This window comes from Triticum urartu, chromosome 2A (assembly GCF_056163025.1).
Source record: "Triticum urartu cultivar PI428250 chromosome 2A, HENAU_Tu73, whole genome shotgun sequence".
NCBI lineage: Eukaryota > Viridiplantae > Streptophyta > Magnoliopsida > Poales > Poaceae > Triticum > Triticum urartu.
Window position 1 is genome coordinate 710,319,033 of NC_141874.1, and position 16,679 is coordinate 710,335,711.

Below are 16,679 nucleotides of genomic sequence, written 5' to 3' on the forward strand. Positions count from 1 at the left end.
AGGTTTCGAACGATACCCCGCCGGGATTGAAGCACACCAAAAGCACGTTCCACATCCTTTCTAACACTCTCTTGCATTTGGGCAAATCTCTTTTTCTTCTCACCTTGGGGTTTCGAGATTGTCTTCACAAAAAGTTGACCACTGAGGATATATCCCATCAGCTAGATAGTATCCCTTGTTGTACTGGTGGCCGTTGATCTCAAAGTTGACAGATGGGGAGTGGCCTTCTGCAAGCCTTGCGAAGACTGGAGAATGCTGCAGCACGTTTATATCATTGTGAGAACATGCCATGTCAAAGAAAGAATGTCATATCCAAAGATCCCGCGAAGCCACCGCTTCTAATATGACAGTGCACGCGTTGACATGCCCCTTGTACTGGCCCTGCCAAGCAAATGGACAGTTCTTCCACTCCCAGTGCATACAATCTATGCTGCCAAGCATGCCTGGAAAGCTCTAGCTGCGTTGGTCGCCAACAATCTCTCTGTATCAGCGGTAGTTGGCTGCCTCAAGTACTCTAGGCCAAATACCTCGATCACAGTCTGGCAAAACTTGTACATTGACATCAGACATGTTGTCTCACTCATACGCACATACTCATCCACCAGATCACCTGGAATTCCATATGCAAGCATGCAGATGGCCGCGATGCATTTCTAGTAAGAGGAGAATCCAAAGTTGCCAAGGGCATCCGTCTTGCACTCGAAGTATGGGTCATGAGCAACCACTCCCTATCGGATACGATTGAAAACATACCTTGCCATACGAAAACGGTGATGAAATTTATCCAGCTTGAAAAGCGGGTTTCCGCAAAGTAATCGGCATAGAGCAGGGCGTGGCCTCTCTCCCTGTTGCGGTTCAGGTTGGGAGCACGGCCAGGGACTAACCCCCTGTACCGAGGAAGCTGTCGTTGAATGTGGTCGTGAACGACCAATGCAGCCACCACAAGATCTTCATCATCCGACGACAAATCGTCCGATGAACAAAGGAAGTGAAGGAAGAAAAACTCGGCTCCACTGTCCATACCTTTGTGGGCAAAATGTCGAACACCTTGCGGTCGTGGTGGCGAAGAGGCCGCGATGATCACCTCGACGCAGTAGGGGTGGTTGCGGGCCGGCTACTGGCCGCTTTGGAGCTCTCGTCGGAAGCTGCCGAGGCCGTCGTGGTACGTCGCCGGCGGTCGTGTCCCCTCTGCGACCGGCAAAGACAGCGACGGCCAAACCTTCTCCGATCGACGGCCAAAAGCGCGGGCGTGATGGCAGCCATGTCGAGACATGGTTTGGCAGGGACAGCCGGGGGCTACGCGGTGAAGAGGCGGCCGAAGAATAGCGGCGGCGCCGACGGCGGGCGGGAAAGAGGGGATGAAAGCGTTGGGAGGGACTGCTAGTGTCCCCGACAGACGGGCCACAGGGGGGACAAGGGCGTGCGTCCAGGCCATCCGCACGCGTCCGTTTCACCCCAAACCGAGCATAAATTTAGGCCAGGGATGGGTCAAAAACGGACGGAATCCGGACATTTGTCCGTTTCTGGGCCGCGCTATTCGTCCGTTTTACCCCAAACGGACACGCGCGGACAGGATGGAGTCGCGCGGTGGAGTTGGCCTGATAGACACAAGAACAAAAAGAAACTCTCACTGCTTTGCTGGTAGCACATACACGCCGGTTCTCAAATGTCCAAAGAGTCACGAAATGGCCATAACGATCAAAATCGAAACCATCGCTGTTTCAGCTTCAAACTAGATGCAGCAGGATTACGAAAGCAGGTTCCCCAGGAAGAGTGTTCCACCACCTCTGGACGAGTGCCAATCAAGGGTCGCATGAGCAGCCACCGCCCGACGACGCGGCTCTGAAGCTGCGCTCCCACTGGTCCACAGGTGCCGCTTCAGCATGAGGCACGTGTCGAGGGTTCTTCTCCCTCTTGTCACCCTTCAACTGCTTCATGGCGTGCTTCAGCGCTGGGAGAAGAGCCTCCATGCACTCCGCGACAGCATTCGGGTTCCCAGGCATGTTGATGATCTGGAAAGAAAACTCTTGTGAGCGGTTCAGGACCTACAAGTTTGAAATTAAAGAGCATTCTTGGGTTTTAGTCTGTACAAGTGTTGATCCTCTTATCCCACACGCGGCTCGGGATAGCATCGCAAATGGTGTCACCTGTACCAAAAATAACAGTGCAAGCACCGTCAGTACAGATAACAAAACAATCCTGCAAACTTTATGACAGTAAATGCTATTGGCGAAGATTGCGTTTTGTGTAATCTGCATGGTTTGCAGTTAGCTGTGCTAAACCTAGAGGCTGTAATAAACGCTGTCATCACCTTCAAGCTCTCTTGAATCATAACAAACGCAAGGCCAGGTGCTTCTTTCTGTATTACAGATTTAGTTGCTTCTGGAGTAACATCTCTAGGTGTGAAGCCAGTGCCACCTGCATGTACGTTATTACCAGGAGGTAGAACCTCATGTGAGTAGGAAACAACTTGAAACTTGAGATCATGTCACCTAAGCAGCTTCTTCAAAATAAAATTTTCACCTAAGGTCAAGATGAGGTTAACACGGTCAATATCGCTCCACTTCACCAGAATCTCCTTAATTTTGTCCACTTCATCTGGAACCACAGCAGTAGCAACAACAACTGCTCCCCCTAATTTCTCCGATGAAGAGTTCACTACAGATACAGCTCTTGGGCCACTACAGATGGGATGATAAGAGAGACGAAATAACAATGACATAAGTTACTTTTCATGGAAGCATGATTCACATCACGAAGAATAAACAGAAGTTATGATTAATCCGCAATTTTGAGGCCAAGAAAGGATAATAACTTTGTGAAATGTGGAGTCCTTACTGAAATTCATCACCATCTTATGTGAAGAATCATCAGTTAATCATATCTTCTATTTTGCATCAAGAGTGACCCACTTGCAACTCGAGGCAAAGAGGTGTATCAAGATGCACGTACTTTGCAAAGAGTACAAATTTTGAGGACTAGGTAGGATAATAAATTTGTAAAATGTGGAGTCCTTACTGAGACACATCACCATCTTATGAGAAGAATCATCAGTAAATTGACTCTTCTATTTTGCATCAAGAGTGACCCATTTGCATCTCAAGGCAAAGAGGTGTATCAGGATGCATGTACTTTGCAAAGAGCACATATTTTGAGGCCTAGGTATGATAATAAACTTGTGAAATGTGGAGTCCTTACTGAGACGCACCACCATCTTATGTGAATATGCAAAGAATAGACAGTAATTTGACTCTTCTATTTTGCATCAAGAGTGACCCATTTGCAACTCGAAGCAAAGAGGTGTATCAGGATGCACGTGCTTGCAAAGAGTACAAATTTTGAGGCCTAGGTACGATGATAAATTTGTGAAATGTGGAGTCCTTACTGAAACACATCACCATCTTATGTGAACATGCAAGGAATAGACAGTAATTTGACTCATTTCATTTTGCATCAAGAGTGGCCCATTTGCAGCTTAGGGCAAAGAGGTGTATCAGGATGCATGTACTCTGCATACCATACAGATTTTTTCTTTCTAATGTCTTTTGAGAGTGGGAACAAAATCACAAACAACAGAACTTAAGACTGAAGAAAAAGGTATTGCACTTAAGGAAATACCTCCTATCGGGGCCTGCTCCAGAAGAAACAGTGTCACTAACAGTCAGAATTGCTACTTTAACTTCAGCATTCTGAGAAGCTGCAACCTGTGGCGCATCCGCCAAAGCACCTTTTGCAGAAGAAACAAGATGAGATGATAAGGGGCTGGAAGCAGCAGGCAGCTTATCCAGAGGAGGGCTAGTTATATCAGAAATAAGTATAGCTTGGACAGATGCTCCAGCTGCCAATATCTGCTCAGATGATTGCACTTCCAGCAAGGCATTTGCAGATTTCATACTTAGAAGGCGGCTACTAGCTTGTTGGCCAGTGCTCTCAGCAACATAACTGCCAAAAATAAATTAGCAGACATTTACTTACGTGGTGTCAAATATGGTGTAATGAAACATCAGGCTGCCATGGTAAAATATAACTCTTACCCTGGTCTACCGGATCCATCGTCGAGCACCCATCTGATCACTGCACGATGGAACTCCATACGATGTGGGTCTGCTCTTAGAGGATGTGATATTCGCACATGCACTCTAAAAAAGTCTCATCAGTGGAAAATGAAGAACAAAATGATGAAAGAAAAACAAATAACAAGCACAAAGGATAACTACCTCTCTAGATGAGGATTTGACCAACCAGAGACAAGACGTATTGCAGGAACAACAAAGAGATTGAAGCAAACCATACAGCTCACTGGGTTTCCAGGCAAGCCAAAAGCAAGAGCTGTTTTGGATGGCTTTGTTGGGTCATTTGATGTGATCTCAGCAAATGTCAATGGCTTCCCTGGTTTCATCCGGATCTGCATGCACATACAGCAAATGATTAAAATCATTGGAGAAAAATGGACAGATATAGCGGTGTCGAGTTTAAAAGGTATCTTTTGCAAACATAACTGCTTTCAATGGTTATCCAACAGCATAGAGGAAAAGAATACAATCATAAGGCTGATGCTGCTTATCAACATCTTGGTACACAATACCCCATAAGGATTTCTAGGTTACCTTTTCGAAGTGAATTTTACCCATCTTTGCCAAGCAAGGTTTGACAAGATCTCTATCACCCATGGAAACACCACCAGAAGTAAGGATTATATCAGCATCAGAATGTAGAGCTGCATCCATATGCTCCATAAGACTTTCTTCAGTATCTTTTGCAATACCCAAGTCAACCACTTTACACTTCTGCTGAATAGCAGCAGCAAGTAGCATGGCCCGGTTAGAATCACGAATCTGAAATTTTAGTTTGAAGCAGAGAGATTATGCATTTTGGTAAATATGGAATGCAAAGAAATGAGAAGGACGCAAACATTGTGGAATAGTAGAAATAACCTGACCACGATTGAGAGTTGCAGTGGCTGGCTGAACTAACTCATCCCCTGTAGAAAATACAGCAATGGTTGGTCGACGGTATGCCTGCACATGCAAACACAGAATGCTGCATTAGAGCACTAGTTTTACTCTCATATACTTGGTAAAATTAATCATAAGATGTTCACCTTGACAGTAGTTACTCCCACTGTTGCAAGTAGCCCAATTTCTGCAGGACCTATGTTCTCACCAGATTTCAGCACTATATAATCTTTCTCTATGTCACATCCCTGGAAATTATAAATTCAGATAACTAACACACCGGTTACCAAAAAAACTCACCACAGATGATTGTGGTCCATCTTTATAGAGAGAGCACAAAGTTGTAGTGCTAGACAAATGCCTTATTGTGCATGCAACATTTCATTGATCTTTTATTGCATTGAGTACGAACAGTGGTGGCAATTGATATACATTTGTACACAACTAATCTCATGAGGCCATGACAAGATTATAAACAAGAATCTTGCTTCCAGTTTCCAAGACAAGAGATAAAACAACTACCGAACTACGCAAGCTGAATTTGGATGCAGTTAACATGGCAGCAGAGTGTGAGAACTATAGCTAGTATCTATCAAATGCATAGCATCACAAATCAGAACCAACGGTTGCCCTCCAAAACACAGGAGAGCTCATTACAAATTTACAATAGAGATGAAACAGTAAGAGTGTCAAACATGTAAACTGAATTTAGGCGCAGCTGACTCGGCTGCAGAGCATGGGCTATAGCAATCCATCAAATTCAGTCTCACAAGCCGTGGTTAATCCCCATAAACCGAGAGAGAGCACATAAAACTAGCAAGCACTGACAAAATTGGCATACCACGCTGCGTATATCGTGCCCCTCGGCTACCCGCGCCGAGATCCTGACCCTCTTCGACCCATCCGGGGCGGCGGCGACCTGCTCCGTGTCCTCCACCTGCACGACGGCATCCGCGCCGTCGGGAATCGGCCCTGCCCAGCACAGCAACAACAGCCGCATCGTCAGCTCACTGAAAAACGCACGCAGCACCGGAGCACCCGAGAGAGATAGATAGGGCGTAGTAGTGGTAAGCCGCCGACGCACCTCCGGTCGTGACGTACGCGACGGTGCCGGGTGTCACGACCACGCCGAGCGCGTCGTCGCCGGCCCTGGCCTCCGCGATGACCGGGTACTCCCCGGGCCCGTCGGCGGCCACCACGGCGTACCCGTCCTGCAGGAGACGGCCGTTATTCACCTCAGACGGAGCAGCGGGAGGGGGGTGGTTGACTCGACTGGGACTGACCTTGACGGAGGCGCGGAAGGGGGGCAGGGGGTCGGGCGCGCGGATGTCCTCCGCGAGGACGAGGCCGAGCGCGTCGAGCAGCGGCACGGCCGACGCGGCGGCGCGGCAGGCCGCCGCGGCGGACAGCACCGCCGCCAGCGCCTCCTCCACCCGCAGCATTTTTTTTTCTCTCCCTCTCGGCTCTCTCCGGTTGATTAGGGTCGACTGAGGGGCGGCGGCTGGGCTTTGGCTGGGCTGAGCTGAGGTGGGGGCCTCTCTATCGACCAGACAGCCAGCCACCCAGCCACGCTCCCGGCGACGTGCCACGTGTGGCGTGATTACTTTGAGTTGGTAGCGCCGAGGGACGGCTTCCAAATCGTGCTTGAATATTCACCCGTCAAAATCATGTCCGTCTCATTGGAATGGACTAGGTGAATCTCTTTTTCTCTTTTCTTTACCCAAACTCAGGCCAAACAATGACAAAGAGGCCGGACACAAAGCACAAAGGTCGCGTCCCGACCGAACCATACACCTCAGAGCATGATAAAAACATCAAAGCAAACTAGATCAACGCACTCTGCACTCACTCAGGACGCCTAAGGGACCGGCAAGTGGACAGCAAAAGCTAGCCTGGCTTCATGAAGACGTCGCAGATGAGGCATCGATGATCGATCAGTAGCGAGGCCACCACAAGACCGATCCTGTGGGGGCATGTGGAACCAGGTCTTGTGGTGGGGGCGGCTACTGATCGATGCCGATGCACGACGGACCTCAAACGCTTCCTCCTCCGGTCGACTGAAAATCAAAGAAAACTCTACCATTAAAGTGGAATCTCGGAACAGAGGTTCCACAGCTCAGGAAGGGGAGCTCTGGGGAATGGACATGGGTTTTTCATCGAGGCTATGTGGATTGGATTTGTCGTCTGCGAGCCCGAGGTGGCGAGGTTGAGGAAAGCAAAATGTTATAAACAATCGAAGATAGTCTTGCGCATCTGAAAACATTGGCCAAAATGGTCAGCGAGGAGTGCATCGAAGGAGTCGGCCAACAATGTCAAATGGCCGGGTGCCTTGTTGCGGTTGACCACTCGATAACCCTTAATCCATCCCTTGACTCGGAGTCATACGTGTCTACTGTCCGGATTCCCGCACAGCTCCATGTTTGTCCGAAAAAGTACGTCCACACCGCTCGACAGATCAATACAGATTCTATTGGATGGTTTTCGCAGTTCGAATATATGCAAGCGGTTTGAAGGTCCGTTTTGAAGATGCCCCAATGTTTTTATTTAGGAATCTCCGCCGGCCGTCCGAGGCCGCACTTCCTCCAGCGCGCCGCCCAGCTGCCTCCGCTGCCGCAGTGGGTACGTGGCCATGCTGGTCACCCCGCGCACCGTCTGCGCCTCCACCCGCCCGCCCTTCCACTCGGGTAGCCACCGCCTTGAGCCCTGCCATTTGGAGCGCGCGTCAGCTGTCTACACGTGCGCGAGCCACGGCAGTCTTGGCGACCACACCAGCGTGGCCTCGCTTTGCGGGCACGCTCGCCGCCGTGCAGGGTTGCGGCCGTGCCTCATCGCAAAGAGGACGCGGCCTCCCTCCACCCCCGTCGCCGCGCCGGAGAATGGAGGAGAGCTAGCAGAGCGAGGCGAGCAGAGCTGGTGCGGGCAAGATTGCGGTGGACGACCACCGGCATTGAGCGGCGAGCGAGGCCGACATAGCCACCATTCATATTTGGGGATGGGAGCTCACAGTTTGGATCATGTAAAAACGCTTCCCCGCAACCGTAATTTGAAGTTTCCGAAATACAGGCTAGCAAATTCAGTCACCGCCAGTGCATTCTTGTTAGAATGCGTATAAAATACAGGAAGAGCATGGCACAACCAGTGAAGTACTCTATCAAAAATTGCACATTGTAGCATTTCTTCCATAAAAATCAGTCAGCAGTTCTCAAGCACATGCACACACCGTCATCTATATTTGAGATTCTACTAAATTCCATCGGGCCAAGCGCATACAAGGCATTCGAAAGATGGCAAACACAGGACAAAAGCAAAAGCAGAGCCTACACAGAGAATGACCGTAGATTCCTTCTTTCGGGGAGCTCTTTCTTTCCTAGCTCCGATTGCGGTCGGGGATAAGGGGTCTGGAAGATTGTTCGAATTTACTGACTGGCCAGGCATCCCTTAGAATCTGAAATCTGGGTTGGCATCCATCGCCCATCCAAATTTCGCGAGAATCGTCTTGCTGAAGATCTGCACACACACAAAAACAGCTTCTGTTAAGGACTACCAAATGATAACGATTAATCAAATTAAAACAACGCTTAATTTTATAGGAAGGACGGTTTATATGGCTTTATGTCTATAGATAGATTAACTGAGAAGCTTTTTTTTTTTGTCTCTTGTATATATTTTTCTTGAGGGAATTGTCTCTTGTATATATGGTTGGTCAAGGAGCAGAGATGCTGAGAACTATAATACAAGCGAGAGGAGATCCAAGGGACTGTAATACCTTCTCAATAGGAACTTCATGGGTTTTGCACCACGCCACAGTGATTCTAGGATCAAGGTAATTAATCTTTGATGTTCCTAGTGCTACTGTCTTCAACTCCTCTCTGTTCGTCTTAGTGATATCTATTTCCTTTATCTTGGCTTCAATCTTAGAGATCTTAATCTCCAACCTGCAAGTAGATTTATGAGATTGCCTTCACTCTATATTCAGGCAAGTACAAAACATGACATCTGTGGTTGAGACGTACACTTCAGGGGTCAATTTTCTCTTTCGCTTCCCATCTTCATCACTGGCTAGACGCTTTCCTTTCTTCGCTCTCACTAAGTCTGCTTTCCATTCATCCCTCTGGGCCTGGAGAAAAGAACCAAATGATAGTCAAAAGTTTAGAGGACAAGGATAAATTTGAGGCAATCACTTGCACCCACATTAAACTAGCATAAATTTGTTCTAATCATTTGCAACCATAAACCAACCTTTAATTCATCAATCTTTTCATTCAACTTTGTCATCTGGGAATCATGTGATTTTGGGACGGCACGCTGATGGTTACAGATTATGGCAACCTGAATAAACGAGAAACATCGTTGAGAGTCAATAAGAGTGATGTACTGAATATGCAAGTTTTTTTTCCTCACGAGTGACAGACATTACCTGTTTGTTTGCTCGGGAGTAGACATTAATTTTTTCAAGAAGGCTCCCATCTTTTGTTTGTTCATTCAACTGTAATACCATCACACATATATATTTATTCAGATCCAAAATATATGATGACATAACATCGTAGTCACATGGCACATAATAATGCTGACGATTTCTGCGTGTCATTGACAAACTAAATGTCTGTTGTTGATTTGAGCTGCAGCTGTGAATATTACAGTACCAAAATAAAACAGTAAAACATACGCTACTAAATTGTTTTACTCATGACAAACTTCAGCTAGTCACTTCATCAAGCCCTTAGATTAAATAGTGTAAACATAAAAGTAGAAAACAAAGACCTGGTATGGAACAGTGAAATTTGCATTGAACTTACGATTTTGTCCAAAGTGATGGAAGCGTTATATGTACGGAAGACTTTTGCAGTAAGGCCAGGCATTAAGTCCTTGAGATGAGCATTTAGTTTAGTTGTATCAAGCTTGTCAAAGACATGCCCACCTTTATTTTTACCTAGAAAGCAGGTATGCAAAACATGTGTCAATAATATTTGTCTAGGGCAGGAAGAGATGGAGGGATGGGAAAAGAGCATTGAGAGATACCTGCACAGAATTCCTTAATCGCCTCGTATACAGGTGGTTCAACCTCTACAGTGTTCAAGTATCTTATAGAATCTTTACCAAGGAAGTCAAACTGAAAAGAAATCGACCGAACATTAGATAACATGAAATTTTCTCATATAGTGAGTACCAGAATAGGGAACAAAGATCAAGACCTGCAACTTGTTTGGAGGCAGACAGGCAACATTTTCAACCTTCAGCGTACAACAACCAACAGTATCGGCCTCATCGTCATCCTAAAAAGGATTGAAGTAGCATGAGAACATATGTCGATGAAGTTCAAAACTAAGTGGATTATTACTAAAAAATTTAACATGTATGTGGAAAGGAATTGATTTTGGGTGAATGACTCATCATGTAAATTATTTGTGTCCACTAATCCTGATGCAAAAGGGTATTTCAGATAACGCTGTCAGCGATGCTGACAGAACATACATTATGTTACAATAAAAGCATAGCACAGTTGTGTATCAAGCATAAAAGCAGAAGAATTTGTGCAACAACCTTTAAGGGTATACAGTGCATTGCCAACATACATGCTATCACAACCTCCTTGAATAAAATGGAAATATCATTCAGTAACTATAAGTCCAGTAGGATATACCTTTTCATTCCCTGCCCTAAGGGCTAGTTTATCTATAAGGTATGTCGCCACTGAAATTTGTTTCTTCACCTGCTCTTTGCTCCTGAAATCCTTGGTGTAATTTGCACGAATATTTTTTATGTGATCCTGCCATAGCCATATGAACACAACTAGCATTATTGTTATTATTTCACGGGAACAGAAAACCTATATGTTTCACAAAACTAACTTCCTCACCTTCAGCTTCCGGGCCTTCTCATATTTCTCCTTGTCGCTTTGCCCCTTTAGGGAGCTGCTTGCCGCCAGGAAAACATACTTGAAATCCTTTTGGTTTATCAGATCATTCCAAAAGGCCAACCATGTAACAGTATTGTCATGTTTAACTTCTTTCCAGCTGCAGAACACATTACCAATCATGAATTTATACATGCTAGAAGCCCCTTCACAAATACTCCTTTCCAATAACATCAATAACTTTAATTCCAGGATACCTTTCTCCAGGTATAGGACACACTGGGACTGGAGCCTCTTCTCCAATGTTTATTGTAATATCACTTGGTCGGATGCGTCGCTTCAGTCTTCCCATCTAAAACAATTCAGTAGAGAGCCTTAAATTGAAGTCCCTCACTTGAAGTAAAACAAAAATACTTATGTGATTAAAAATTTGCAAATCTGTACCTTAGGATGCTCTCCACGTCCCCTGAACAAGCCAGGTGGTTCTACTCTGAAATTACCAACCTGAAGCAATTAAACATGTCAGTTTGCTCAGTAGCCAAACTGGTATATATGCATGTAGAAGAATATGAACAACAATGCAAGTCTCACTTCCACTTAGGAAATCCATCGTTTATATAGTACTAACATATCATTTCTCTACATCCAGTGCAAAAATCTTTAATTTCGTTATCGAAAAAATAATGGCAAAAATCTGAATTTGCTTTTGAGACTAGTGGCATATGTGTATAGTCCCCAAAGAAAAAGAGTGGACTGTCTATTCTAATAGGATTTATAAAAGCCCAAGTCATATTCAGAAACCATGAAAAAAAAGACCTTCTCTTCAACACCGTCTACGGAAGCCCACATAAATTTCTTCTCTTGTTTCTCTTTCTCTTCCCGCAATGCTTTCTTCTCCTGTCAAGAAAGAGTTACAAGGATTAAATACTTCAGATGATCAATGGTTGCAGGATAAATCTGTGTTCTTGGAGATCTTTTAGTCATCAAACTGTGGGAATTTTTGGAGATCAGAACAATATGTTCATTCTGCAGAATTCATAGAAATCTACCTCTGAAGTCATCTGTGTTTTCTTCTCCTTCTCTTGGAGGTGCCATTCATAGATCGGTGAGAAATCACAAAGCTCGAACTTTTTGATAGTATGGGTTTTACCAAGAATTTTACTCCAGTCGGTGAAGAAGTTGTTGATAAATGTTTCCTTGGACGCATACTCAGTGTCTTTCATCACAGCAAACATGGTTGCAACCTGCAGAGCAGAGAATTAGCGGAGGAACAAAAATACGGAATTGTGATCTTGATATTTAGGAGCAGCCTGGTCATCCTCATTGCTACGAAACAGAAGTAGTAAAAAACAAAGCAGTAAACTGTCAATGCTGAATATATATCACCTCCTCCTGTTCTGGGGTCAGATCAACAGGTTTTCCATTGTAAAGCATCTTGACACCATGCGGCTTGTACGGAGGGGGGAAGATAACACCATTGTGCACCAAAGTAGACCATTTCTTCCCACCGCCAGACACTTCACGGACCTTCGTTGCCTTTGAGGACCGGGAATTTCTCATTAGTTTCTTTGTTTTCCTTTTTACTACCTTCTGGTTGTCCTTAGAAGATGAAGGACTCTTCTTTTTCTTCTTCTTCGCAATATCCTTTGCAGGCGGCTTTCTTTTTGAAGGCTCACCGACTGTCAGCCTTCGTGCGAGAGGTACGTTGTCACTTCCATCATCCTCTGAAATTGCAGAGGCAGAACTGTCTGTACACTTTGCCTTCTTAAGAGCTGAACTAGGCTGAATATTGCTATCACATGGCCTCTTGACTGAATTTCGGGGAGCACTACTTGCACTAGTGTTCAACGCCTTGTTGTTAGGTTTGATCGGCATGTCCACGGAATTCCGAGCAACGGGTGAAAAACGGGCAGCCAATGGTTTATCATCATCTGAATCATCATCATCGGAGGCGCTGCCCCCACTTGGTGAAGCGGCGTCTTTGAACAACCTTGCGGAGAGTGGTTTCTCGTCATCTTCTGAATAATCTGCATCGGCACTACATGTGTTGATTATCTTGAATTTCCTGTCATCGGCCTTTTTCCTCAATGCAAGTGGTATGTCGTCGTCTGAATCATCGGTATCCGACATGAGGACATCTTCCACATGAGGTCTTTTCAATCTACTCTTGTGGCAATGTTGTGCGTTTCCTGATGAGGGGGTGGGCATGTTGTTTTGCTTCAGAGAGGCACTCGGCCGCTTGAAGGAGGTTGGGCCGTCGAATTCGTCGTCGTCGTCGCTGTCAAACGTATGGACAGCCGCCGGCATTGCTTATTCCTCGAGGTGGCAGGAGGATGCCGGATTGAATGGACAGACCTGCAAGCTACCATGGTTCTCCCGTTCAAGATCATCAAACACGAAGCTAAGACCCACGGTGACCTTGGGAACCAAGGGCCAAGGCCAGCGCCGGAGAGGGAGGGAGAGACGTGAAGTTACCTTGGGCGCGTCGCCGCGCGAGTGGCAGGCAATTCTTCTCCCTTTGCTCCGGCGAGGCCGAGGGGTCGCCGGGGAAGAAGCCGGTGTGGAGGTAGGGTTAGCGCGGCACCGGCGTGGAGTATCTCTTTCTTTTCTCTCTCTTATATACTGCCTTGGCAGATACAGCGCGATGGTAATGTCGGTTCCTTGATTTTTAGAAACCCGCGTTGCCGACCTTTTCCCTGTTGGGTTCGGGTTCAAGTTCCGGTCCACCCATCGAATATCCGTTGTGGAGAGAAAAAAGTTCATTTTACTATCCTAAATAAAGTGGATGGTTTACTTTACCCCCTGATCTATTTTTCGACTTCTTCTACCCCTCAAACAAATTAAAACCGGACAAAACACCCCTGGCTGGTTTTGTGTCCACCCGCTGCTGATGTGGCACTAGTCAACGGCGGTTTTGTCCTGGATGGGCCCCCTTTGTCAGGTCTCTCTCTCTCCCTCTCTCCGGGAACCCGACCCCGCTCGGAGGAGCTCACCCCCGTCGTCCACCCCGTCGCCGCTCAGGCCGTGCGCCTACGCCGCCCTACCTCCTCCCCGAGCTTGCGCCGTCGTCCCCGTCCGCCCCCATGCGTTGCTCACGCCGTCGTCCCCGGCCGCCCGCCGGCTTCGACTGCCCCCACTCTGCCCCCACGTGCGCCGCCCCGCCTCCTCCCCGAGCACGTCGTCGTCCTTGTCCGCCCCCGCATGTTGCTCGCCTCGTCGTCCCCGGCCGCCCGCCGCTCTGCACTTGGTCGCGCCCGCGTCGCTGCGCCTGGCTACGGCCGGCCTACCCCGCTCGGCGCGCGCTGTCTCCGCTCGGCCTGGCCGCCTGCCAGCGCCGCGCGCACCGGACGCCGCCGTTGTGGCCGGCTGCTACTGCAGTAGGGGCCCGCCCCTTTTTTCTTCTATTTCTTTGATTTTTTTTGTAAAAAAACTGACGAGTGGGACCCACCCACAGGTCAAATACCACTTTTGACCGTGTCCACGTCACCATCCGGTCTGGGTAAACCACTTAGGGTGTTTTTTGTCTGGTATGAGATTTTTTAGGGGGGTAGAGGAACCGAAAAATAGATTAGGGGGTAAAGTGAACCACCCATTTTATTCAGGGTAGTAAAATGGACTTTTTTTAGCTCTTTTTGGGACTGCTTCCCTTCACCAAAATTAGTTTCACTTCACTAAATTCACTTTGGAGCAGTTGCATACAGAAGCCGTAGCACTACCAAAGAGAATGTTTGGCTTTCATCTAGCTCCAGCTTCAAGAATGAAAAATTTGAAGGAAATGATCTATTTGATTGGATGAGGGGTGAGAAACAAAGGGATATCCACTTACTGGTAGCAATGTTGGGTAATTTCCACCAAACTTCAGCTATTAGAGTTTTTTGGAGCACCCCCTGTAGAGCTTTATAAAAAACTGGGAGTTGTACCCCTGATTCTAGTTTTTTGCGGAGCTGCATATCATTGAGCTACCCCATTTCGCTTGTGTTTTCTAGACCGAAGCTAAATTTTAAGGAGTGGAGCAGTCCCAAACAGGCTCTTAGTTGCTCCTGGATTCGGGCAAGACACATGTGGGATGTTTAGGTGGGTCTAACCTTTTTTTGTTGAGATAAACGAAAACTTTATTCATTAGAGATAAAAAGTACATCGTTTGTGAGCATCATTACAATTTCATTTAAAGGTTCCTCAAACCAATCAGAAATCAACGAAAATCTTGCTAAACTCGCTAGCTCATGAGCTACTTTATTTGCTTCTCTATTACAGTGTTCGAATCTAGTAGCAACGAAGTCACAAGCATAATGAAAACAATCGTCGAAAATTGCCGCCGCCGCACCCGCCGACTGTCCTCCGTTATTCATGGTATCAATCATCTCCAGGTTGTCCGAGTTAATAATAAGGCGATTACATCCCGCCCTTTGTGCCAATGTTATACCAAATTTAAGAGCTGAGGCTTCGGCCATCAACACATCTAGGCAATAGTCAATCTTCCCGTTCTCTCCCGCGATAAACCTACCTTTTCATCTCTCAAAACCGCCCCCATCGTGCCCCTAAGCAGGTCGTGGTCAAAAGAAGCATCAACGTTAAGTTTCACAAAACCCCTAGGAGGACATGAGCAACCCCCCTTTTTTCATAGAAGCCTTGGGGGATGATGCATTTACGAAGTTTAACGTAAGGGCTAGAATCCCCATTGAAATTTGAAGTGCATCCTGAGTTGTCTCCTTGTGCACTAACTTCCGTCTTTCCCACCATAGATACCATGCTGAGACAACAATCATTTCACGCACATTATGATAACCCATTATCCTCAATTCTTGGTCTGGCAGAAGTAGTAGGTACTCCAACACCGCCTCTCCAGCAAGGTCAACCTCGCAAGCTTTATCAATGATATCATCCATCCCCAGCCGTGTCCAAACCTCCTTTGCTCTACTGCAAAAGAGAAGCATATGCTTTGTATCTTCAGAACCCTCAGAGCAAGTAGGACGAATGGGCGTGACCTTCATATGTCTATTTGCGAGGGTAACCCGACACGGAAGCGCTCCATGTAATGTACGCCATATAAATTTTTTAACTTTTGTCGGACATGATAACTTCCATATCTTACTCCAAATAGGATTAACCGTGGTTCGCCCCATCCCATTAGAATGTCTTAGTCTACTTCCATACTGATGGTCCCACTCCACAAAATAAGCAGACCAAACCGAGAACATACCATTTTTCGTATAACTCCAAGCAATGAAATCTGGCATATCATGTTGCGAGATTGGGATTGACAGAATACGTTGAACATCAATGGGCCACATTGTTTGTGTAATCAGGTCCTCATCCCAAGTATTCGAAGCAGGATCAATCAGATCACCCACCTTAGTTAACAGTTGTCCTCCCTTAGGTGTCACAACTTTCCTAGTAGCACAATTTGGGATCCAGGCATCTTCCCAAATATTGATATTTTGTCCATTCCACACACGCCAAATATAGCCATGTTTCAGAGAATTTATGCCTGCCATAATACTTTGCCAGGTAAAAGAAGAGCCTTTCTTTTGCTTAGAATTTAACAAATCACCATCAGGATAGTATTTAGCCCTTAGAATTGTAGCACACAAAGAATTAGGATCATCCAGAAGGCCCCATGCCTATTTGGCGAGCAGTGACAGATTGAAACAGTGAATATCACGAAATCCCATCCCTCCTTGGTTTTTAGGTATGCACATTTTCCACCAGGCCATCCAGTGCATCCTCCTCTGGTTCTCCTCATCTCCCCACCAGAAATACGCTATCGCGTCAATGATTCCTTTACAATTTTTTTAGGAATTTTAAAGACCGACATTGCATAGGTGGGTATTGATGAGGCTATGTACCTAGGGTAGGGTCGTAGGCAT

At 46.4% G+C, this 16,679-nt stretch overlaps 2 protein-coding genes across 2 annotated transcripts; both read right to left on the bottom strand.

The window, feature by feature from the left end:
* Positions 1–1,616: 1,616 nt before the first annotated feature.
* B73 (molybdopterin biosynthesis CNX1 protein / molybdenum cofactor biosynthesis enzyme CNX1 (CNX1)) lies at positions 1,617–6,469 on the bottom strand. The gene is made up of 13 exons (XM_048703481.2): positions 6,239–6,469; positions 6,040–6,166; positions 5,797–5,927; positions 5,102–5,203; positions 4,935–5,018; positions 4,608–4,835; positions 4,218–4,405; positions 4,035–4,139; positions 3,619–3,942; positions 2,524–2,681; positions 2,312–2,418; positions 2,091–2,147; positions 1,617–2,012 (listed from the first exon to the last, which is right to left on the bottom strand). Exons 1-13 carry the CDS (start codon positions 6,395–6,397, stop codon positions 1,803–1,805), a joined length of 1,980 nt encoding a protein of 659 aa, XP_048559438.1. The 5' UTR covers positions 6,398–6,469; the 3' UTR covers positions 1,617–1,802.
* A 1,619-nt stretch (positions 6,470–8,088) lies between these two features.
* Positions 8,089–13,609, bottom strand: LOC125534237 (DNA topoisomerase 1 beta-like). Its single transcript, XM_087540225.1, has 16 exons — positions 13,288–13,609; positions 12,199–13,174; positions 11,862–12,056; positions 11,629–11,709; positions 11,257–11,316; positions 11,070–11,164; positions 10,816–10,972; positions 10,600–10,725; positions 10,151–10,231; positions 9,978–10,068; positions 9,755–9,888; positions 9,373–9,441; positions 9,195–9,284; positions 8,969–9,072; positions 8,722–8,890; positions 8,089–8,462 (listed from the first exon to the last, which is right to left on the bottom strand). The coding sequence occupies exons 2-16, from the start codon at positions 13,117–13,119 to the stop codon at positions 8,394–8,396; spliced, it is 2,442 nt and encodes an 813-aa protein (XP_087396351.1). The 5' UTR covers positions 13,120–13,174; positions 13,288–13,609; the 3' UTR covers positions 8,089–8,393.
* Between the last annotated feature and the right edge of the window lie 3,070 nt (positions 13,610–16,679).